The 26052-nt window shown below is 38.6% G+C and overlaps 1 protein-coding gene across 1 annotated transcript in view; it reads right to left on the bottom strand.

The window, feature by feature from the left end:
- Positions 1-228: 228 nt before the first annotated feature.
- Positions 229-26052, bottom strand: part of PLXDC2 (plexin domain containing 2) — a 448003-nt gene continuing 422179 nt past the window's right edge. The window contains exon 14 of the mRNA XM_003988142.6: positions 229-3801. Coding sequence (XP_003988191.2) covers positions 3685-3801 — 117 coding nt within the window. The 3' untranslated portion in view covers positions 229-3684. The remainder of the gene's footprint in view (positions 3802-26052) is intronic.

Here is a 26052-nt window from a genome sequence, read left to right as displayed (position 1 = left end):
GGGAAAAAAAATTGAGCAATTTCTCCTTTGGCATTTTCTCCAGACATGTATTGATTTGATTGTCTTTGAATGCTTTTAGGATTGATGGACTTGTTTTCCTCTGAATGCAAATTTGTGCTGATGCTGGACTAAGGATGTGCTTTATGTGGGTTAACATTGACATAAGGTCTTAAAAGTCTGTACATCTGTACCTTTAGCCAATCTGCATAATAATAACCTTGCAAGGGAGGCAGAACAAAAATATTTTTATTTTCCAAAATTGTAAATTGAGACCTCATGGAAGTTAAAGTGATTTTTCCCAAGATAACACAGTGGAGACTCAAAGCTGTGTCAGCTGGCATTCTTTTCTTCATACCATGCTGCCTTTCCGAGATCAAAAACACTTAGATATCCCCAAGAACTTCCAAACCCTCTCTTTTTCTTCCTTCTCCTTTTTGTTCAAGGAGAGGGAATTAAAAGGAAAGACCTCTACAGCACTGAGTGGTAGAGTTGTTTTGTAACGATGGGAAGGCTATGTGTTGCCCAATATAGAAGCCAAGAAGCCACATGTGGTTATCGAGCATTTGAAATGTGACTAGTGACTGGAGAACTGAACTTTTTTAAAAGTTTAATGTTAATTAAATTTAAGTATCCACATTCTGCTTGTGGAGATGATACTGGACAGCACAAGTCTAGAAGCTACCTGTGAGAGAGAGGCAAATGCCCTAGGTATCTCAAACTAAAATAATAATTGGGGGTAAACTGTACTTTATCATTGAACTTTAGTTTTCTGTTTGTTAGTATATCTTAAAAGTCCAAATGCTTCACAAACAAACCAACATTGTGGTCAGTGCCATCTGGTTGCCTTAAGATATTTTTCCTTGACTTTTCATACCTTTAACTAATCACCAAATATTATTTCCTCTGTAGCACCAACTACCTGATTTCTTCAGAAGTTTGTATGTATCTTTTGCTATTCTTACCTTTTAAAATTGTTATTCTCTCGCTGCTATGTTCATAGTATTTAAGCAATTTACAGATGCATCCTTTCTAATACATAATGTATGTAAAGTCCAAAGCATCAATGTCCATTCTGAATTTCCAGAAACATCATGTACGTTTGCTCTTCCTTTGCAGTAAATGGGCACCAGGATCAAACCAGAAATACAAAACAGAATAAAAATTTCAGGAAAAAAAAAGGGATTAGCAAGCCTTTTCCCTTTACCACTAAAAGATTCATATACAGCAGAAACTTCTTACCACCTTTAACTTCTAGTTTTGGTAGGAAGTTTTCTCAACACTTCCAAAGTTTCCCCTGTTATTTGGTGCTTTAGTTCACTGAACAATACAGCGTTTCATGTTTTTGTTTCGTTTTGGTTTTGGTTTGTTTGTTTGTTTGTTTTTACAGAATTGTCAATTCTTTTAATAGAGAATGGAAGATAAGCTCTGAAGGGAATAAAGAGAACACTGCTACTTCAAAGAACTGTGCAAGGAGTTGGATATGTACACAAGATTTATAGAACTGTCAATCAACTGCTGTTGGAAGCCACACCTATCACAGAAGCTAGTGGAAGAAGCGTCATCTTATCCTAAAAGGAATCGTCTACCTGTTCCTTATGTCTTTGTAGAATACCAGTTGCACCAGTCACGTTGGCATGTCATTTGGTTATTGCTAGCCGACCAAACCTACTCCACAGAAATAAGCTGGGATATTTCATAGAGAGTGAATGCAGCTACAGCAGAGATTGTCATCACATCCTTCAATCATCTTGCTTGCTAGGTTTTTTTTTTTTTTTCTCAATGATTAACTAAGCAGGTTAGGAAAAAAGTATCATCCTCATCAAGTATTTAAAAACGTAAAGCAAAATATATGTGATGGAAGATGGCACGAGTTTACATCAGACAGCTGTGAAGATAAACTACGATACTCTGTTAGTAGACTGATGTCGTTCAAGGTAGACACTGGGTACAGATGCTAAGCGTTAGTAAAGTGCTACTTACAATACATCTCTGCTTCCGGATACCTGAATCTGCAAATGTGGGACACTGGACCCTATAAGCGCCTGCAACTTCTTGGCACAGGACGTCAGCTTCATGGGTCGAGATGTGGATGAAATTGTACACACAGTACCTGAATTTCAACTTTGGGAGCTCAGTATACATATTAACCACTTTCCTCCTCAAGCGATGCCTTACTGTTTCTCATTCATGGAGAAGTTTCAAAATCTGGATTGTGATGACGGGGCAGATGACAGATCCATCTAAGGAGCATTCTGCTTTATTTAGCCAGGGAGGGAAGGGGTTGATATGAATGAAAGGGTGGCTCAAATAGGCAGGAAAATGATCGGCACTGCGACTAATTGAACCAACCACTTTTGCTGAGTGACATAAAAATATTCTAATATTAAGGATTATTTTACAACTCTATGGAAGTATGCAGTAACGCACCTTGCATGTGGTTTGTCTTGATGACAAAATGCACTCTTTGAGTCACAAGAGCCTGCCTTGTGTTAGTTATAAACAAAAATATATTTATATATATATTTATGTAACTACTATGTGCTTTAAAGAAAATTACTGTATGATTCAGCAGGGTTCTTTCATTCTTTTTATCGCCAGGGATATGCTGACTTGAATGGCTTTCTCAGGCAGGAATCGACAATGAAATGGGCCTTTAGTACTGAACCGGCACAGAGTAAAAAGGAAAAAAAAAGCCAAAAATCCCCCATATGTTTAGAATTCCTTAACATTTTTGCTTGAAAAACAATTAAGGAGGTCTTTGTATTGTTTCCTCTTGTTTCCTTCAGCCAAGAGCAACTGTGGCTTCATAGGATTTCATAGTTGGGAAAATGGAGGCAACGTTTCTTTAAAAATAATGAAGTGTTTTATTCCGAGGCAGGAGAGCTGAAAACCTCACGTGCCACTCCCTCTCTCCTAATCCTTAGCTGAGTTTGGCAATTCTGTCACAGCCCATAGAAAGGACATTCATTAACGAGGAAGAGGGAGGCATAGTGTGAACGTCCTGCACGGATAAAAGATTCATTCTGTAAAGTAATGAACTTGTTGGGACCATTGGATCTAGACCAGAAAAACAAAATCCTTTTGCCACACGTCTGGTGGAAAGATAGAAAATCTCTCGTTTTATGTTTGTTTGTTTGTTGTTTGTTTTTGCTCCTGCAGGAGTCAGTTATTTTTCTTAGCAATCTTGAAACATTCATCATTGCTCTTTTGAGAGAAAGGGTTCAGGCTTTGGAACACCGTTATCTTTGAGACATTAGAGAAGAATATTTGAAGCAAAGGTGTAGATCCCTCATGAACTAAAGCTTTATTATTATTGTTTTTCTCGATCCCTTTGCAACCCTGCACCTAAGCCAATAGCACTGTAATCTTGTCATACTTCTGATAAATCCACAGGAGATGTTCTGAGTGAACTATAGATTCATCCCATTAGGGAATTCTATGTTCAGCGGTCAGTGGTACCTTGCATAAATTTTAGGTTTGTTTTTTTTCCCCCCTTCCTGGGCTGGGCTGGGCTTGTCCAGAAATCTCCTCTCCTTCAGGCTACAGCAGCTTAGGGCTCCTGTGTGTGTGTGTGTGTGTGTGTGTGTGTGTGTGTGTGTGTGTTGTATGTGTCTTAAAGGTATAGGCAAATTTTTAGTCTTAACACCTGTAAGCCAGCACTGGTGCTGTTCTGTCCTAGAAATTTTAGCACTGCTCTGATACAATGAAACCTTCTTTCTCTCCAACTGGTTCAACTTCAGCATAGGCAGGATGACCAGAACCTCTTCGAAACTTCATCGCAGGCCATCTGCTCGGGCGTCTCTGAAACAGAAAATGCAAAAATAATGAATACCAGGGTGATGGGCGTAAGAAAAATAGTTGCCAAATATTTTAGATGAACCTCCGAATTAAATTTTGCATTGCACTGAATTATGTCGTATTAGTACCAAAGCTGGAATTACACAGGCTTGCATCTTGATTATGATACTGTTGGCACCTCCCCCATAGGAATGACAGTTTCTCAAAGTCACAGTTTACGCCTCATGCATATTTATGTCTAAAAGATTCTATAAGTGTCTAAGTACAACGAGAAAACACTGAACTGTATTAAAAAACAAATCTGAAATATATAGCCACTGACATGTCCTCTTCTCTAGAAAAAAAATCACTTCATTTTATTTATTAATTTGCTTGAAAACATAAGGCCATACAGCTCTGCACCGTTCTTAGAAGTGGGCTTCAACTTAGGTGCTAGACTTTCTGGTAAACAAACTAAAAGGAAAATCACATGATACCTTACGAAATTATTTATAAAGCTGACTTCCCATACGTGGCTTTTTGTGCTTGAAAATGAACAGATGTCGTGCCCTGAAAACAGAATCCGACATCAGAGGGCGTAGACGATCTCAAGCCCATGAACTGAATAATTGCACAGGTAGACAGTAATCCTAAAATACGGTTTATTTATTCTGACAAAGGAAGTGCACTTCTCCCCAGCGCTCTGTCCATCAAACAAACCTTCTCTGATTTACAAATAGAAGTGCTGAAATGAATTATTAAGTTATAGCAGCAAAAGACACTAAAACGCATGTCACGGCCCCAGTGACGCTAGAAACGATTATTCCATTTATCAGAGTGCCTGCCATGTTGGAGTATATGAGACAATGAGTACTGAAGGAGGCTTATTTCTGTCTACAATTTATTTCTACCTAAAGAATTTTAATGTGAAAAATGTTAAATATCAGTGTAGATATACTGGCACTTGGCAGCTTTCTAGATTTGCCAGCTCCATTCCACGGGCAATGATTAATGGGTGTAGAAGAATTTTCACATCAGGTAGGAATGAGTATTAGCTCTACTTTCTGGAAAAATACCAATCAAGGCAATTACATTCCGCCTATTACTAATATTATTTACTGCCTATGTAACATTATGTGGTCAGAATGTTTTATATTTGTTAGCTGATTAAGTCCAACAGTGTAAGTGAAACGGAATGATCCTTATTCTCCAGAAAAAGAAGTGAAGACAAAGAGAGGGTGTCTTTGTTGGAGCTAAAACTCATCATCGATGGAAAAACACTGAACATTTTTAGGGAGATGCACACTATAACTCCTGATCACTCCGGCATGTGGAAAAATGTCAATCTGCTCGGTGGTTAGAACCCCCACTTTGGTTTCAGTTACTTCATAATTGGGCTTCTGGAGTACAGCCGCCCTCGTCCTTCTCTTAGTCAATAGCACCACTATGCCTTTGCCCTTAATCTCTACCTGTCCAGCTGGCAAGTACAGCCCTGTGAACGAGGCCTAATGTACAACCCAGTGCACATAAAGACATTGTGCTGTAGGTGACTTAAAGAGGTGCGCAGGGGCACTTGGGTGGCTCAGTTGGTTAAGCCTCTGACTTCGGCTCAGGTCATGATCTGGTGGTTCGCGGGTTCGAGCCCCGCATCGGGCTCTGTGCTGACACCTTGGAGCCGGGAGCCTGCTTCAGATTCTGTGTCTCCCTCTCTCCCTGCCCCTCCCCCACTCACACTTTCTCTCTCTCTCTCTCTCTCTCTCTCTCTCTCCCTCTCTCTCTCTCTCTCTCAAAATAAATAAACTTAAAAAACAAAGGTGCACAGATGATCATCAAAAAAAAATAAGAGACAACAGGTGCTAATGAAGACGTGCTGAAACAGTGCCTTATACAATGATGGTGGGATTGTAGTTTTGTCCAACCACCTTGGAAAACACATGGAGGTTCTTCAAAAAGTTAGAAATAGATCTACCATATGATCCAGCCATTCCAATTCTAGGCAGACACCCAAAGGAAATGAAAACAGGAGTTTGATGAGGTATCTGCACTCCCATGTTTATTGCAGCATTATTCACAATAGCTGAGATGCGGAAATGACTGAAATGCCCATCAATGGATCAGTGAGTAAAAAAGATGTACATATACACAATGGAATGTTACTCGGCCTCGAAAAAGGAGGATATCTTGCCATGTGCAACAACATGGATGGATCTTGAGCACGTTATGCTAAGTGAGATACGTCAGAGAAAGACAAGTACTGTATGGTATCCCTTCTATGTGGAATCTAAAACGGTCAAACCTGTTAAAAAATGAAACAGTGGTTAACAGGAGATGGGGCTGGAGGGATAAGACTGACGGTGTTAAGCTTGTAACAACTGTTAAGCTACAGAGATCTAATGTATAGTATATTGAATATAGATAATACTTACTGTAAGTATAAAATGTGCTAATATTGTTACAACCTTTTATTAATGGATCATAGCCACGTGGTATACAACTTAAATTTATACAGTGTGACATGTCAAATTTGTCTAAAACTTCTTTTTTAAATAAAAGGAGCACAGTTGTTGAAATGATAATGATGGTGCTTGTGGACGTTAGATTTTATTAAGCTCTTGGCTGTACTTCATACTTTACTCTAGGTGCTTCACATACATAATCGCATTAAAATGCAACTGAATCATTTACATTTTGCACAAACATTACTGTAAAGATAGCAAATGGCAGGGCCAAGATTTAAAATGAGATTCTACCCACTTCCAATGTTAATTCTCCTTACTATAACATTTGGGTCTTCAAATCCAATGGTTTCTGAGTACAACTCATGTGAAACCTGTGACCATGGTTCTATGTTTGTTTCAGTCTTAAACATATAACATTACCAGCAACTTCAGCATCCTGTTAATAAGTCAGAATCATTAAGTTAATAATTTTCTGTCTTAGGTGAAAGACTGGAGGATTACTGGTCAAGTCTGTCATGTGCTTTGTGAGCTCATCACAGAGGTACTCAAAATAGAAAGTACAAAAATGTCGGACAGTGAAGTTTCCACTCGTAACGCAGTGCAAACTTATTTTCTGAATTAAATGCATATCGTTAAGAAAAAAATTCTCTTAACTTGTTACTACTCGTTGTACGAAAAAAAAAAAAAGAAATACCCCAACAAGAATTAAAATGACTAGAGAGCTCACCATTTACATGTACTTTGGTTCAACTATTGGTGTATGTCACTTATATCCATTTCTAGGAACATGAAATCACTGCACATAAATCACAAAGATTTATAAAATCTTTTTTTTGCACTTAAGCACACACTGAAAAGTATTTGCAAACTATCCCTGTACAGTATTATGTTAAATATCTGTAGAGCATATTACCTCTAACTGAATCATTTATATAGTCAGTTTGATTCTGAGGCTTCCCCCCCCCCCAATTTTTGACAATAGAAATAATCTTATAATGAGTATTTTTGCTGATAACCTGATGCGAATATCTCTGGTCAGTTCCTTTTATAAATGCTCAAAAGTGGAATTATTGGGCCAAAAGAGAACACACAAATTATTTACTAAACACTTGAAATGTCTAGTATGGTGCCGGTTGCTGTGTTGAAGGACATGTGACCAAAGAAAGTATAGAACACGCTTTCCATATGGAAAACACAAGCATTTCAGAAGAAAGGGACTTTCAATGGAGGTTGAAAAGGTAAGATTGAACACAGGTGTCAAATAAACATCCAAAGATGAACAAAATAGAATAGGTATAATCTAGCCGCAAAATTATTCAACACTAGTATTTTATTTGTGCAAAAGTGAAAAATTTATGATTGCTTCTACAGACTTCGATTAGATTAAAAGAAAGGGCATTTCTACCCCATAATAATACCTTAAAATTTATAACAAAATCCAACAAATGTCACGCACCAGGGTCTTAAAAATTTGATATGATTTTACATTCCTTCACAGTTCCTTAATATCTCAATCTTAGCCTTAAAAAAGCTGGACAAAGAGCAGTAACTTCACCAAAATTCTGCTTCCTTTCTAAAATGCTTTCACATATCACAACTCAAGTAATGGTCTTTAAAAAAAATTTTTTTTAATCCTTATTTATTTTTAAGAGAGAGAGACAGAGTGTGAGCAGGGGAGGCACAGAGAGAGAGGGAGACACAGAATCCGAAGCAAGCTCCAGGTTCTGAGCTGTCAGCACAGCGCCTGACTTGGGGCTCGAACTCATGAACCATGAGATCATGACCTGAGCCAAAGTCGGACTCTCAACCGACTGAGCCACCCAAGTGCCCCCAATTAAGGTTTTTCCTCTAAAGGTTTTTCCTCTAAAATCACAGGACCCTTGGGGGGAGCCTGGGTGGCCTCAGTTGAGCGTCCAACTTCGGCTCAGGTCATGATCTCACGGTTCGTGAGTTCAAGTCCCGCGTTGGGCTCTGTGCTGACATCTCGGAGCCTGGAGCCTACTTCAGATTCTGTGTCTCCCTTCCACTCTGCCCCTCCCCTGCTCACACTCTGTCTCTCTTGCTTTCTCTCTCTCTCTCCAAAAATAAATAAACATTAAAAAAATTTAAAAAAAATCTTTAAAATCACAGGACCCTCTTACCCACTTGCCTGAGATAACTCACTTTAACACTGGGGAGACAAAAAACACTTGAAAAACTTCTCCGTGTCATGGTTCTTCTACCGTTTTCCCTCGTGCCTCCCTCCGCTAACTTTCCAAGATTCCTAGATTTAATGGAAATCTATATAAATTAGTCCTAGCTGAAACTGCTTTTCTAGGTCAATCTGCAGTTCAGAGATTTCCTTATGAGTGAGAAAAACAGGGCAGTTCTAGGACCGTAATGGAATGACTGATGACTTAGTTCTCATAGAAAAATCTTGAATGTCGCTGGTATAGTATGAGGCACCTATCCAGAAGACAAGAAGTCTGGAAACCTGGGTATGATGTCTGGCTTTGCCATGAAGCATGATGGGTCACAACCTGGCGTTTATACTTCTTACTCGAGGCTTTAGATATGTCCAAATCTGTGTTCTTTTTAGAATGGCTAATTCACATTGTTATAGAAACTGATAGGGGCCACGGGGTCACTTGCTAACAGAGCTGGATGTACGCTGAAAATTGAAAAATTCAAACCAGACCGTAATGTTAATTCATTACAGAGATTCAGGATGTCGTGCCTTAAAACATTGCTGGGTGTAATGCGTGGGTGATCTCTACTTCCATTTCTGAGAATTATTTATGTGATTAATCACATTCAGGAGTACATGTTCATGTAGATACGTCGGCACTGGCGTGGGCTGTGAGAACAGGTATTTTCCCTAATTACTCCCTCAGAACTATTAATTGAACCGTCATCCAGATCGGTCTCAATGGTCTGTGGCAAGATAATTAGCTGAAATATCCACAAACAAAGCTGCAGGGCGCCCTCAGTCAGCAGCGTGTACAGAACTGCACAAAAAGCAGAGAGATGTTTTGTGGGTTAGATGAGCTCTGGCAAGGAGGTTATAGGTGGGAGCGTTAAAGGAAAGGGGCAAACGTGGCCATTCGAGGCCCAGATAGAAAACACCAGTGATGTGTGATGGCGCTTGACAAGCAGTCGTTCCGAAACTGTTAGTGTTTCGGGCCGTTTCCTTCGGTGAACTGCAGGGAAGGGGACAGAGGCTGGGATGGTGAGACTGGCACAGCATCACAGACCTGGCACGTCCCAGCACAGCACTGAGGCAAAGCCGTATGTTTCGCTGCTTCTCGGTTTCCCCGCTTGGGAGGTAAAATGAACTAGATTGCTGTTTCTCAAACTTGTTTTTTTCTTTTTTAATTAAAAAGAAAAAAAACCCTTAAGCCACTGAGCCTTTGTTCCCATGAAATGTTACCTGGAAGCCCCACCAGCAGCCTGGAGAATAGGTTTCTCTTCCTTGTGACGACAGAGCCCTGCTTGCACAACCCTCCCTGAGTCCCGAGGGAGCCTCTGCATCCCATACCATCTCAGGGCATGTTCTGGCAACTATCGAACTAAATGCACGTTTCTCGAACTTAGCTCTGCATACAAATCACAAGGGATCTCATTAAAGCGCAGATTCGGATTCAGGTTTGGGGAGAGCCCTGGGACCCTGCATTTCCAATAATGTCCTAGGCGATGCTGACACTGCTTGTCGGTCCACACCACACACAGTGAATAGCAAGCTGGGATGACGGTCTACAGGCTCTTCAAACAGGAGCATTCTTTAAAAGTGGGTGGTTGAAGAAATACTGATGTTTGATCTCCTGTGTGTCTCCAATGGACCTCTGTGGGAACTGAACATGCGTGCACACATCTGGGTCAACCTCTCCATACGTATTTAGCTGTGATAACACCAAACTGTCCGAGGGGAGGGAATTTTTTTTTCTTTTTCATTACTTCTAAATGCAAATTATTCTCTATGCCCTTTAATTTGTGTTGAACGTTATTTCAACACAAGTTCTATTAAGTTATAAATCTGGGTTGCCAGATTGGGCAAATGAATATTACAAAACACCAGTTAAATTTGAATTTCAGATAAATGGTGAGTAATTTCCCAAAACTATACTGCATCAGGCATACTTCTACTAAAAAATTACTCGTTTATTATTTGAAATTAAAATTTATCTGTGTCCTATATTTTATTTGGCCACCCTATCTATAGGGAAACACAATGGCTTCAGGCCCCGGCCAGTCAAACTTGTAATCTAATTAAAATAAACTATTCCTATTTGGGCTGTGCCTCCTTGTTCCATGAATTGTAAGTCACTTTTTCCTTAAAAAGAGTAACTCAAATTGATTTGTCTGTCTTCTGCTGTGGCCAAGAATTACAAGCAATAACTCTTGTGTGAAGCAGAGCCTGGGTGTTCTTTTACATATTTTCAGCTCATTTTCATTGCTTTTCTTCACATGGAAGTTGTCTTATTGTCCTGTAGCTGCCTCTTCTCCAAGCTATAATCACCACTTTCCATGGGTATGTTGTCTTCATTCTAGAACTGTCCTATGGATGATCCTGAAAAATTGGTTAGTATCCTCATAGTACATGTCCAAGATGAAAATTATCTCAATGCAGGTAGAGAACAGCTGTCCACTGGGATTAACAAAATCATCATATTACTCATGTCATTTTCCCAAAGCTAAAGTATTTATTTTTTAAGTAGGCGTCATGCCCAGCATGGAGCCCAACATGGGGCTTGAACTCCTGAGTATGAGATCAAGACCAGAGCTGAGATCAAGAGTAGGATGCTTAACCGACTGAGCCACCCAGGCACCCCTAAAGCTGAAGTATTCTTAGAATAAATGTTACATGACATTTCCCTCCTCTTGAAGACAACATTATTTTTGGTAATAACCATAAAATGAAATGAATAATAATGGCCAAAAGGGAAATGCAGACAGATGAAAATCTTCCTGTTTTAGACTTCTTAGATATACTCATGCCAGTGACAAACATTACAGATGAAAAATGAAATAAATGTTACCATAAAAAAAGAGAAAACACAAATGACTTAATGTATTTTTGAAAAAAAGACACACGAAGGAATACTGCCAAATGAGTCAACTCTGCAATGTTCAAGAGAATGATCTGTGCTTTGTGGTAACAGAAAGGAAGCAACTAAAGTTCCCTTACTTCACCTTCTCAACCACAGTGTCATCATGCTTCACTTAGAATCTGCTGTTTTATTTATTTTTTGCGTATTATTTATTTATTTATTTTTATTTACTTTTCTTTTTCTCAAGTTCTTATTTGAATGAGAATCTACCGTTTTAACACAGACATATGTGGCCCTATATGGGTTGGAGATCCGCTAAGCCTGAACACGCGCAAAAGACTCCAGATTCTTGTGAGTTTATTCCCTAAATGAATGCATGTGGCTGAGTCTGCGATCAGGGGTTAGCTGTGTGTAACCCAGAGTTCGTTGAATTAACTTCCATATAGAAGACAATATTTACTAAAGGATATGTCATAAAACTGTACTAGCTGGAAGTTTACACATAAACTATGTTGGTAAAACTCGACAGTAACTGAATCAACTTGCTAGCGATGAGATGAGCAAAAGATTTTGACACAATTTAGAATTTCAGGCACACGGTGATGATGAAACACTAACCTGGTTTTAGCCAGGTTTATTATAATTATTCCATTCTCTATAGACAATGCACCCCCTTATTACCTGCAGCGGGGATAGACTGGTCTCAATGCCCTTCCCTTGGTTCACCTTGCGGTGCACAAGGAGACTGAAAATAAGTGTTTGTGCTGACTTGCATAGATCTTGCTCTATAGTTTATGCCCCACGAGGGACACAAGCTTCCAGATTCTTGAGTGACAAGCTTTCTGCTTGACTTCCTTTCCTCCTCTTGACTTCAACTCATTATTGGCCATCTTGTTGCCCCAAGCGAGGATGACGGGAGAGAGTGACTATTACTTAATGCGTGTGGCTGTAAATGCATTCAGTCAGCCAATAAAATTACTATACAAGCACCGATATGTAAGACACAGCCCTGAACTCAAGACATTTATAGCATATTCAAGGAAAATAGGATATTTGCCTACAAAAGCTTGAATAGGAGCTAACCAACAGTATAAGCTACAAATGCACGGAGAAGAGGTTTGAAATCAAGTATCTGCTTGCTGAAAATATCTGACAATGAATTCCATGCATTTTGAGGAAAGCGGTCTTCAACTGAATCTGGGTCATCGTAGACGCTTGTGGGCAGACTGACTATAAAGACAGAGAGCAGAATAAAAGTCCCCATCTTTTGAAAATATCCACTTCTATGTCTTCTTTACTGCTCATTCTCTATCATCTCTAAACAGTTCCCTCCACAGCCTGGTCTCTGAATCCTTCAGATTGTGGGTCACTGCCTTCCATTGGTCTCATCCAAGCTCTACCCAATTTCTGCCGGCCTGAATTCCATGGTGGCCCGCCAGTCACCTTACTGCCTGTTCCCTCCTCTGACGATCAATCCTCATTGGTATGACAATCAAACCCAGTCATAAATCCTCATCCTCTATGTTTTCCCATTCCAGACCCTAAGCAGTCCCAACTACTACAGAAAAAGGTCACATGTTCAGATTAATCCAGCCACAAAGAATCACACGCTGTTAACTGGGAAGTCAGTGATTACTTTTCTCTTGTTAAATCCTTGTGATACATCCAAACTCCATCCAACCCCATACTGCCCTCCCTGAATCTGGTAGATCATCACCATTTCTTCCCTGGGAAGACTAAGCCTTTAGGAAGACGCTAATCCTTTTCCCTTTCTCTTCATTAATGCCTTTACATCTACTCATCCTTCGTCATCTGAAATGAAAAGACGTTCTTCCTCTGCTGCAGTTAATTGCCTCTCCTACTCCATGCTGTCTGTGCTATGAAGTTACTTATCCCTCCCTCCTCCGTTGGTGCCTTGAAACACTCCTTTCATTGTTTCTTTACCTCATGCCTACACTTCACATCAAAAAGCCCTCTATTTGATGTTTCTTTGTATCTGCAGTACTATACCTCTTGAGTGTCTGACTGAATCCACTGCCTTCACGTTTCAAAACCATTTTTTACAGGCTTCATTCAGTCTGGCGCCTGTGCCCTTCCCTGGATCTGCATTCTCTCCTGTTACAAATGATCTCATTGCCAATTTAGTACCTTTTTGTCCCCCTCATTCTGTGACTTCTCTAGAGCACTTTAAACAATTCTTTTGTGTCTTGTTTATTTTACTTCCCTTCTTAAACTTTCTGCTTTATTTATCTTTTTAATGTTTATTTACTTTTGAAGGAGGGAGAGACAGAGACTGGGTGAGTGGGGTAGGGGAGGAGCAGAGGGAGGGAGACAGAATCCGCAGCAGGCTCCAGGCTCCGAGCTATCAGCCCAGAGCCCGATGTGGGGCTTGAACTCATGAACCGTGAGATCATGACCTGAGCCGAAGTCAGACGTTTAACCTACTGAGCCACCCAGGTGTCCCCCCAAAATATTTTTTAATGTTTATTTATTTTTGAGAGAGAGAAAGACAGAGCATGAGCAGGGGAAGGGCAGAGAGAGGGAGACACAGAGTCCCAAACGGGCTCCAGGCTCAGAATTGTCAACACAGAGCCCAACACAGGGCTCGAACTCAGGAGCCGAGAGATCATGACCTGACCCAAAATCGGACACTTAACTGACTGAGCTACCCAGGCGCCCCTCCTTTCCTGCTTTATAAACACTAGCTGTTAACGCACCCTATCCACGTGTTATCCACACATTTATCCACAAATGCTCTAATCTGTCTACTCCCCATAGCATTCTTCTTTATTCTCTTGGGTTTCAATTTCTACTACTGTGACTTCCATTTTTTCTTTTTCACCTGACTGCTTTATGTCAATCCATTCTTTCTCTTCAGTTGATTTCTCTGAGAGGGTCAACTGTGATTGGACCATCAACGTAAGACAAACATGCTTAAAGTTCATCTCCTCATTTTCCTTCCTAAACTAATTTCATCTTCTGATATTTCTAAATCTGTTGCTAAAAAATGTAATTTCTCAGTTGCTCAGATTTTGAGCTTTGGAGTTATCTGTAATCCTTTCTTCTTCATCCCATATATTCAGTGCAAAGAATCAGGATACCCTCCCCACCTTTCCCACTACTCAGCTATAGGGGTTTTGGCAATTGCTTCGTTTCTTAGAATCTCCGTTACCTTATCTATAAAATAGGTATATAAGAATGCCTACATTTGCAGACGTCATCGGGAAGTAGGGAGAATCAAAGATCATTGATTGAAAGCACTTTCTGACACAAAGGAGGTGAAAATTGCCAAACCCTATCTTCTTCCTCCATGTGGCTCTTGAGTTGGCCCCATTCTGTTCCTGCACCAGTACCCTAATTCCACTTGCAGCTGTCACCTGCACATGGACTGCTGACACAGCCTTGAACTCTCCTATAAGGGCTTTTTTACTCTCCTAGCTTCTTCTCCAGTCCCCTCCGTACCACCATTTTCAACTACTTCTTTATTACAAAATTGATTGCATTGTTTGCAGAATCAAGTATGGATTACATAGTTCTTTGTTATTTATTTATTTATTTATTTATTTATTTATTTATTTATTTAGAGTGAGCACATGGAAGGGGAAGGGAGAGTGGGGCGGGGAGGGGGAGAAAGAGAGAGATTGAGAGAATATGAATTTTAAGCAGATTCCACGTTCAGCAAGAGCCCGACATGGGGGGCTCTATCCCACAACCCTGGGATCATGACCTCAGCCAAAAATCAAGAGTCAGACATTCAACCAACTGAGCCACCCAGGCGCCCCAGATTACATAGTTCTTTAAAGCTTGTCACATCTAACCTGCATCTACATTAAAGTCACCCCCATACCAATCCATAGATATCAAGGTACAGTTGAGTAATTTGCTTCTTCTTGCCCTTCCTTGATTTAATGCTTTTAAAAAATCATACCACACGTACATCTCTTCTATGTGGAATGCCATCTTCCCTTCCTCTTTGCTTAGGCCCGGCATAACATTTGTTTTTTTCAGCATGCCCCTTAAATTCTACCTCTTTGATAAAATTGCCCCTGATTAATCTCCCTCTCTTTCCTATGAATTTTATAGTAATTGGTTACGTTCTTTATTTAGCATGGAACATACCTTTGATGTTCCTTTTATTATTATTAAATTCACATGTGGCTATTCGGCCTTTAAAGTTTTTATGTTCTGTATCTCTCCATATATAACAAGCAGGGAATATGAGTATACGTAGGGCGACCATATGATGGGCTTATTGTTCAAATTAGGACACTTTTGAGAGTGAATGGGAGTTCCGTTAACAGTTGTATCACACAACAGACATAAACTGGGGCAGTCCCACGCAGACTGGGACGGATGTTTACCCCAGTTATAACCCCTCTGCGATATTAATACCATCTACCAGATTGCACTGTGCAAACAGGGGCTCTAGTTTTGATCGATTTTCCATGACACAAGCAGAGAAGATTCCGGTCTTCTTTTGCATTAGTCTTAATTTATGATACCGTGTTGATACTGCATTTGGCAGTATCTTTTTTTTTTTTTTTTTGCTACAAGCGGTTGTTTTCTACTAAAGTAGAGTAATAATTTGCTATGAGATAGGCACATCGCCCTGAAGAAGGTAATTTGCAGTGAGTGTGAAAACAGGCCAGTTCACTGGTACACAGTGACTTGGTTAAAAGGCGAGATGCTGCTGCTCTGGTCATAAATGTACTCAGAAAAGCGGTTTACAACAATAAGCCTGGCTGGGTTCCTCAAGAGGCTGTTCTCATAAAGTTACTTGTATCGGGAGCATCACTGGGTTTCCGAGGGAGGTCAAGGAAAAGCTGGCAAATTGAGCTGTAATTAACCGTGACCTTAGGAATGGTAAACAGTGAGCTATTTTCTGCCCTAGAGGGGTGTGTGCTTTAATCCACATTTAATCACAAGATTAGGAAATAGCCCAGCGGAAGAATTTATACCGCCAAATCCAAGAGGGGATGCTATTCATTTGACAATTTAGAGTAATGCTTATCCATCAAACCAGGGCAAAAATAGAACTATAATATTTGACTGGCGTTTTATGACATGTGCTTAATGTGTGTGTGTTGAAATGAAAGGAAAAGTTTTAGAAAAAATTTGGAAGGTAGATAGCATACCTTTTCCGTGTTTAAGGTACTACATTGAAAACGAATATCCGTCATGAGGTATCTTTTAAATTAGAGAAGCTTCATCTATTTATTTTGGAGTTTTGGATACATACGATCTCTTGTCAAACCAATGCAGAAACTGAAATTTAAAAATACTTATGATCCTGAGAAGGGGAACACTATAGCATTAGCAAGGCAGAAAAATAAAAGCTAAGGAGTATGTGCTGTGGAAGATGAATTATAAACGTGTTACAGATGCATTTATAATGCCGTTTACATACAGTGTTATAACTGAGTAATATCAGTGTTTTATCCTTTATTTAGGGCCTCCAGCAATGTTCGCTACTGTCCTTTACAAAGATTTAAGTAATTTCCACAACAACTTGGTTTGAGCGAGCAAGGCATTGATACTGTGATAAGTACTGATGACCGATATGATATTACGTGAGCCAGGTTATAGCCCTGGAAGTAACTCCCATTTTTTTCAGTATTTTAAAAATGAAAAAGAGAGACAAAATAAGATGTCTGAGATATACCCATCAGAAACTATAGAAATGACTTTTTATTGCACAATTGATGATATTATAGCCAGGGGTCGAGAACATGGTTTGTGAATTGTTTATGACGCTTGTTCTTTTCCCCTTCCTCTTATTTGGTAACTCACCCTCACTTGCTTAAGAAAAGAGGGCGGGTATGGGAAATCAAGGAACCTTTCTAATAAATCCAAGAAGGTAGGGGTGGCTAATAAATGGCATTTATGCAACTTTTGGCTGAAACTAATGACTATTAAATTTGTTTTTCTTTTAAAAAAAAATCCAGTATAATTAACGTACAGTGACTAGTGACAATTTTTTAAAAAATAGTGCTCACAACACTATGCTGATGGAAGACGAAAGAAAATTTGGTTTCAATTCATGGCTGGGTTACACAGAGGGGTTGAGGAATTGACCCAAATTCACAAAGCTAGTAAATTAAAAGCTAGAACTACACTCTTTCTACCTCATTTCGTTGGTTCCTGGTTCCGTTACCAAGAAACCAAGGTTTTAAGCAGGTCTCTTCCCGTCTCTCGTTATCCACATTCTCGTGTATAAAATGAGAACGTAGGTTCTCTACTTAGTAAGAGCTTACGACTTCCAGTCTGCTTTAACACCTGATAACTATGGGCCAATAACTGTTTAAAAGGGCAATATTTTTTATCAACATTATTTTCTGCATTTAAAACACTGTGAATGACTCAACGAAAATATTCCAAAAAGATCTGCATTAAAAATGTGTGAATTTGTCAAATCTTATAACATCAAAGTTGCCATTTAAAGGGCTGTTTATATTTTCAAAGTATACAAATGTCTTTTCCAGGAAAATGGGGTTTAATTTTTCTTTAGGTGAGATAGATGAGGCAAAAAGTTGTGAACTTGACTTTTGTGCATTTGATTTTTCTTTACGTTTCCCGCCACCTTCAACTTCCTATCATTTCATGATTGTGTTTATTGAAGTTCCACTTGGATTATTTTAGATGAGACTATTTATTCAGCAAGTATTTGCTAAGCATTGTGCTTCTCCTTGGGGACAAAAACAATAAAGAAGACAGATACACTGTCCCCTGGAGCTCCCACATTGTTATTACAGTTCACCAAGAAGTAAAATAAAACAATACAATGAGAAAAGTCTGACTTTGTTTTAAAGTTCCCTTGAAGGAACTGATCGGTCAGTTCTACCTATTAACCAGAGTTAATAGAAAAGAACTTTAGATCTTAATATCTGGTTACTTATCTGTTCCACTGAAATACCATACATAAATCATTTCATTTGAAAAATAGATCTATAGTAAATTTTCCAATTACCCCAATTTATTCTGTTAAATAGATTTTACAGTTGGTAAATAAGAATTTAAATCCAAAAACATGATAATTGTTTAGAATTTTAAAATATATTTTCTTCTATGTGCTCCTGTCATTTTTCATAAATATCTTCCTCATAAAATTTTCTGTCATTATAGTTTTTTCTCCAACAATTTCATTTCTTTTGCATTTGGATTTGTCCAATATCCTCAATGGTTTTTAATCCATCTAGCTCCTATGTTTTCTAAACAAATTCTAATGCAATTTTGTTGGTTGTCAAAACACATCCAGCTCAATGATTTTCTTGGATTTTTCATTATTCTAATGAATTTCTTACATGGTTTTACATGCATTAGATGGTAACCATTTTCTCTATTAATAATCCTTCTTTTTAATTTTGTCAATGGCTTACTAAATTGAAGTGGCTTTCTTGCTCACATAATAATACAAGACCGTTTTTCTGATAGACAGGCACCTTCCTTCCCAGCATGGATCAGGCTTCTTCCATTTTGCTTCTCCATTCCCTAGGAATCACACGTATCCAGTGGTGAAACAGGAGGAAAGGTGTGTAAAAGGCACATCCAATTCTTAAAAGCCTTAACTTAAAAGTAGCACAAACCATTTCCTGGGGGTGATTAGTAGTCATGGCCATGCTGAGATACAAGACAGAACAGGAAACTTAATCTTAAATTATGCAATTACTTACCATTTACCACTATCTACTATGGAATTGGAAACATGAATTACCAGTACATAAAAAAAAAACTAGGTACCTGTCTGCACCACACATACCCATCCCTTGTAAGGATTTATATGAGGCTGAGAGATTTACAATTGGAAGACACTTAGTGCAGTATATGCCAGATCAAAAACTATACTAAATGATATCTACTGTATATAAATTATGCATATTATTATATAATATAGTCCCATTATATAAATTATAATTATAACAATTATAATAATTATGAATGTATTATATAAATTATATAAATTACAATGAGCATATATAAATTAGCAATTCCATTTGCCTTTTAATTGAGGTATAATTGATAGAACATTATTTTAGAGGTATACTAGCAACTGCACTTAAAATATATAAATGGAGAAACCTAGAAAAATATTGTAAACATTTTCTAAAAATTTCCAAAATGTTTGTTGACAGGTGAAGCCAGCTGAAACATGAAATGTGAGTTACAGCAATGGCCACCTTCAAATGTACAAAGCGCAGTCATATTGGGAAAGTATACAGATGTATCCTGAGTGGTGCCAGAAGGCTGAACTGAGTTTGCCAGTGCTTGTGTGATATCTCTGTTGTCATTGTGTTTGTCTAAATCTCTCTAATTTTCTCAGGAAGGTGTCATGAAAACAATATTACGAGAATTCTTGTATGTTGATAATAGTTTATGGCACTCTAGGTTGGTTTGGTTGAACATAAAGCCTTGGTCTACATATTCTTTCCTTTAATATTTTTATCCCATTTTCCTCTGGCACAAAATGTGGATGATGATCTAATTGATGTTCTTTTATAAATCAGGTGTTCCTTTTGTCTGAGGGTACAAAGGATTTTCTTTCTTTGGAAAAAAATCACTCACTGATTCAGTAGAATAAATCTTAACATTGGTTGTTTTGGGTCAGTAATCTCAGGTACCCAGTGAGTATTTTCAACATTTAGATTTGTTTTTAAGATTCAAGAACTTTGAAAAAAAAATCATAGTTTGGGGTATTGCTTGATTGATTGCTTCGGTTTTTCTTCCGTAGGGATTCCTATTATCCACATGTTGGATCTTCTTTGCAAATCTTTAAGATTTGTCATTATCTATCATGAAAGAAGGTTCAAAATGAAGTCAGCATTGATAAGAGAGCCGCTCATAGATTTGAAAAGACATGGAGGAAGTAGGGCCTACGCACATCTCCTGTTTCACTCCTTGGTACACCATGAACTTTTGACATTTGTCATTTGCAAATTGACCACCTCCTGGAACACATCCTTCTACTTTGGACTGAAACAGAGATAATGTAACACTTGTTAGCTAAATAGCCAATCGTGTATTAGATAATCAGTTTAAACTCTGCCAGCACCAATCATAATGCTTTCAAAACAAGTTATGTAACTTTGTAGTTTTTGCTTTTATAAGCCTGCACTGTCTGCAATTCAATTGAGAGCACACTTTTCATTTAGGTCATTTCTATCTCCGGGACTGCAATCCCTAAGACCCCCAATAAACTCTTTTTGATGCCTTGTAGACTCTTGGTCTCTGTGGACTCTCTCAAATTCTTTTTATCTCCTTTTGTTCTTTTCAACTAAAGGAGATTTCTTCCTTTTAACCCTTTATTTCTGCTAAGTAATTAAGAATTATGTTTACTTGCTCTGCTTGTTATTCATGTTTTTTTCCCCTCATTTCCAAAATGATTTTTTTGATGTCTGCCACGATTTTTATTTTTAGTTTACATAATGCCAATTTGAGTTGTTCTTTAATGCTTTGCATCATTTTCTTAATGCTTGTAGCTAGTTTTGAAATAGTACTTTAGAATTTTTATTAGATTTCTAAAGCATGTCTTTCTGATGTGCTGTCTTTGTCTTAGCAATAGTATTCTGCCCTTTATTTTCTTTAAATTATAGTATCTTTGCATTGGACTTCCACCTCCAAAATTTTCTTTTGTTCATTTTTATGCGAATTTAGTTTCTCTAGACTTTTAGAAACAGGGTTGGTTCAAGTAACATTGACAGCTTCAGAATTCCCTCTTCTGTTTCTCTTCAGTGGTGTTAAAAACATATGCTTTCTGAAATTTCCTGACTCTCTTTCCTTCTCCAACTTTCCGTCTCCAACTTTATGATTTTTAAGAAATCTCTGTTGTCCCTATGCTACTCCATTTTTTAAAATTTTTTTATTTAAAAAATTTTTTTTAAATTACATTTATTTATTTTTGAGAGAAAGAGTGAGACAGTGTGTGAACGGGGGAGGGGCAGAGAGAGAGGGAGACACAGAATCCGAAGCAGGCTCCAGGCTCTGAGCTGCCAGCACAGAGCCCATAGCAGGGCTCAAACCCACGAACCATGAGATCATGACCTGAGCTGAAGTTGGACGCTTAACCTACTGAGCCACCCAGGCACCCCTACTCCATTTTTTTTAACATGAAATTTATTGTCAAATTGGTTTCCATACAACACCCAGTGCTCATCTCAACAGGTGCCCTCCCCAATGCCCATCACCCACTTTCCCCTCCCTCTTACCCCCCATCAACCCTCAGTTTATTCTCAGTTTTTAAGAGTCTCTTATGGTTTGGCTCCCTCCCTCTCTAACTTGCTACTCCATTTTAAAATGTTTATTTATTTATTTTGAGAGAGAGATAGAGGGAGAGTGGGGGAGGGGCAGACAGCAAGGGAGTCAGAGAATCCCAAGCAGGCTCCCAGCTGTCAGTGCAGAGACCTATGTGGGGGCTTGAACCTACAAACTGTGAGATCATGACCTGAGCCAAAATCAAGAGTCAGACACTTAACTGGCTGAGCCACCCAGGCGCCCCCTTATCCTACTCCATTTCAATTCCACTCCCAGACTTTTCTCCTAGTGTGGGTGCTATCGTGGAAGATGGCCCCTGGAAAGTCAGTTTTGAGAGTTCCCTAGACTAGACCTCTCTAGCCCCTTTAGAAACTTGTACACCGGTGCCTTGCACTCACTCACAACTGGAGTTGGCCCATGCCCTTCCCATTTTCTGCTACTGTTCTTCCATTAACCTGTTGTATTTTCCAGTCAATGCCTATTGGCTGTACTGTGGGCCTCCTGTTTTCAGGTCTGCTGGCCAGCTTCTTTTCTCACCTTTTGCTTCCTCTCACATAGATACTGACAACATTCAGTTCTGCGAATATTGACGGTTTGTTATTATAGGTTGTATTGGGTGGTTCTTATTTATGTTTTGGATATAAGTTGTCAGCTAGTCCTGTTGTCAGTGTTGTCCGTAAGGTTTTGGTTTTGACATCCAGTTTGTCCTGTTTGTATCTGGATGTTCTGAAAGATAAAGAATTTATGCTGCTACTGAAAGGGCGGGACTATGCCGACTCCATCTTGTTCTGTGTCCTTCACCTTGACCACGCCTCCTCCCCTTGAGTAACCTCCTGCTCACCTGCCTAACAGGGCTCGGACCCTTCCCCAGCCAATTGGCTAAGGCCACAGCCATTACCTCACCAACTGCCCCTAGGCCCCAATAAAACCTTTGTCCTTTTGAAACTCGCTCTCTCTCCCTGGTATCTCACCGCTGCGTTGGTGCTGGTAGGGGATTGAGCTCGAGCTAGCTCGAATAAAGTCTCTTTTGCTTTTACATCGGACTCGGCTCCCTGGCGGTCTTTGGGGATCACGAATTCTGGGCATAACAGCTACCACCACTACAACTTCCTAGAAACTTCCATTAGTACTATCTTTTGATATCTAAAAGACTCTTTTTGCACTTACTGTTAAATTGCATCATTTATTGCTATACATCTATCACCATATTGATTTGAAGGAAAATATTACTGAGAATAATTTAGTGTTGTGTCTACTTTTCATCAGAAAAGAAAAAAATACATAAGCAATTGTTCTATGTGCTGAGATGAATGAATATATAAATACTGTAGTTCCATAAGGGCAGCAAGGCAAGGCAGAGATTTATCTGTCTCTCTATAACTTGGAGATCAATAAGAGATAATGATATACTTCCTTAAGTGGAGATGCATGGAGGAGAGCTAACCAAAGAGCTGCCTGGTCTCCTCCCGGCTCCTCCTGATCCAGAGTATGGATTTACATTCTGTTCTATGTCAGGGAAACAAATTTGCACCTGTCTGGAATGTGACTCAGCTTCATTATTTATGGAAACATGGGAGTTTCAACTTGAAGTCTGTGTTTGCTGCAGCTAAGAGAATGGGTGAGAAGGGAAAAAAAAAGCACTTTGCCCTTCAGCAGTGATTATAATATAGAGATAAAAACGATCACAGATTTAAATAAAATAGGAATGGGAAAGATGCCAAGTTAACTTTCAGGAAGTTTTCTTTAATGCAAATACTGAAAAACTCCCTCAGGCTGCTTGGCAGAATGTGAGAGGGAAGGAAACGAATAGCAGAAGTGATCTTGAGTGGCCAGGGCTTACACGTTACACCAGAAGTTCTCAGAAGAATCTTAGTCTTCCGAGAAAAGAAGAAAAAGATGGGGATAGAAAGAAAAACCACAAAAGCATTTATTTGTAAGTGGAGAATGTCAAGGATGCTTTGCCTCTCCTACCTATTTAAAGAGAGCATACGTATATATTTAACTGTCAACTTCTCTTGGTAAAATTTAGGAAATGTGTTTGCAAAGAGGACTATCGGAGAAAGCAAAGGATAGCACTTTGGATTTCTGTGGCTCTTTGTTAATTTCTTCTGTTTCAAGTTAACCCCTTATTGGGAAAGATTTGTTTGAGGCACTTTATATCAGTTGATACTTTTCTGACAGATTCCTTTGTTTTTATGCAGACTTTTAAATCAATAAAACCCATGCCTGGCTCCTCCTGCAGTGACATGAACATGAAATCTAAGGCATCACTCAATGCTATGAACTCCCTAAAAAGACAACAAGTTGAGTTCCCTTTGCAATTATGACTTCATAAAGAATTACATTCTCTGAATAGAGGAGCTCTAGGCTTCCTTGCTGTATGCGTATGTTACTTTTTCACTTTGACTTACTCAAAAAATAACATGTCTTCAGAAACTGTAAGCATGTACAATCATACTTTTTACTTTACTTTGCTATTTTTGTACTGAAACGTATACAACTTTGGGGGCGGGAGGAAGCCAGAACATCCTAGACTTACGGGGACAGAATTAACTTTGAATTCATTCTAGTTTAAGCACTTCTATAATGCTTAGATACCCTCTACTAAGTCTTCAACAAAGGGCCTCTTGAATGCTTAAATATATGTGGTGATGAAGAACTCATCACTCAGGAGCCTCTGAGAAAAGTACCTTTTCTGATTATTAGAAAAGCACTACCTCAGTACCAGAGTACCTGTGATTAACAGAAGGTGATTATATTGAGCCCATATTTGTATCTTCATAGCTTCTCCCTGACAATCCTCATATCTAGCTCTCAGATCCATTTAGAACAAGTCAGATCTGTCGTTCACAGGACAGCCCATTAGTATTGGTGGGGAGCTAGAATGCTTCTTCTACACTTTCTCTGCTAGAACTTCTCTGTCCTTCGTCCATTCCTGCCATGAATTTCAAGTCCGTAATATTCTTCATGGCTCTCCTCCGAACGCATTTTAGGTTGACCGTGTACCTCTACAAGTATAAGGTGAAGAATGAAGCCTACCCTATTTGGTGAGATGCCATCCTGCTTTTCATGAAACATACCTTTTTAAATTGACAGCTACATACTATAAATGATAAATTTTGAGATTACTTTTCACTAAAATTCAGTGTTCTTTACTTAACCTCATGCTACATTAAATGTTCTCCATATTAAACTATACATGCTCAAGATTCAAGTCCAATTACAAGCTAATGAATCAGAGGTATTTCAAGATCAACAGCAAGGAAAATTTGAAAAACAAGAAAAAAATGATGTGACTTAAATTCATAAAACAAAAAATCTGACATACAATTAGGAGATTCGCCCTTATTAAAACCCTAGTACTTTATATTGCAGTGAGATTTGAATAATTATCACAAATTTATTTTCTTTAGAGAAGAAAAAGTTTTCTCCTTTTAATAAAACAAATATCATTTCTCCTTCAAAGTTTGTGCCAAGGATGATACTTGGCACAGAGTCAGGGTTCATTAAAAAATGTTTTTTTTTTAACAGATGAATGGCTTTTTCATTAAAATATAAATATTGTAATTAACTGAAAGTAGACAAGGTACAACAAGAACTAATAATTCTGACTCTATATTTCCTTATTATGTGGTTTTTAAAAAAGTTGTTTAATTTTGAATTAAAAATTATTTTGTTTATATTAGGAAAGTTTTTATAGACTTACCACCTCAAGGAAACAGAGCAAAATAATCTAATGCATTTGCAAATTAAAACTACCTTTGGCTAATTACTTAAAATTTTTTTTAATGTTTTTATTTATTTTTGAGAGAGAGAGAGAGGCAGAGCAGAGCACGAGCCAGGAGGGGCAGAGAGAGAGAGAGGGAGACACAGCATCCAAAGTGGCTCCAGGCTCTGAGCTGTCAGCACAGAGCCGGATGCGGGGCTCGAACTCATGAACTAAACAGTGAGACAATGACCTGTGTGGAAGGAAGTTAGACGCTCGACTGACTGAGCCATGCAGGTGCCCCTGGCTAATAACTTCTAATAGAATAACAAAGAGCATGATTATGTCTATTATTTATAATAAACACATTTCTTTACATTTGTTTTCCCTAGATTCTGAATATTTTTAATGTCCTAATTCAAAGAGTTTAATTTGCTTACAATTGCAAGTCATTCTAGTATTATTTACAAACCAAAGCATGTCATAATAATCAACTTACGTAGCTTAATTTTGTATTTTTGTCAGAAAAAAAATTTATACTATGTGAAATTGGTGGGAAAGATCTTATAATACAATAAATTCATTATTATTGTGAAGCAATAATTATAGCTAAAATTAAAGTTCCTATTTTCTGCTTCCAGAAATTGAAAAGACGTATTTATTTTTAACAAAGAGCAGTTACCAAAGTCACAAGGAAGAAATTACTCAATAGTTGTCACTGTAAGTGGAATAATCTTTTTTTAAAGAGGTAAGGGGGGGGCATGTCTGGGTGGCTCAGTCAGTTAAGTGTCTAACTCTTGATTTCTGGTGAGTTTGAGCCCAGCATTGGGCCCTGTGC

The sequence above is a fragment of the Felis catus genome, chromosome B4 (assembly GCF_018350175.1).
Source record: "Felis catus isolate Fca126 chromosome B4, F.catus_Fca126_mat1.0, whole genome shotgun sequence".
Classification (NCBI taxonomy): domain Eukaryota; kingdom Metazoa; phylum Chordata; class Mammalia; order Carnivora; family Felidae; genus Felis; species Felis catus.
This window is presented reverse-complemented; position numbering and strand designations above follow the sequence as displayed.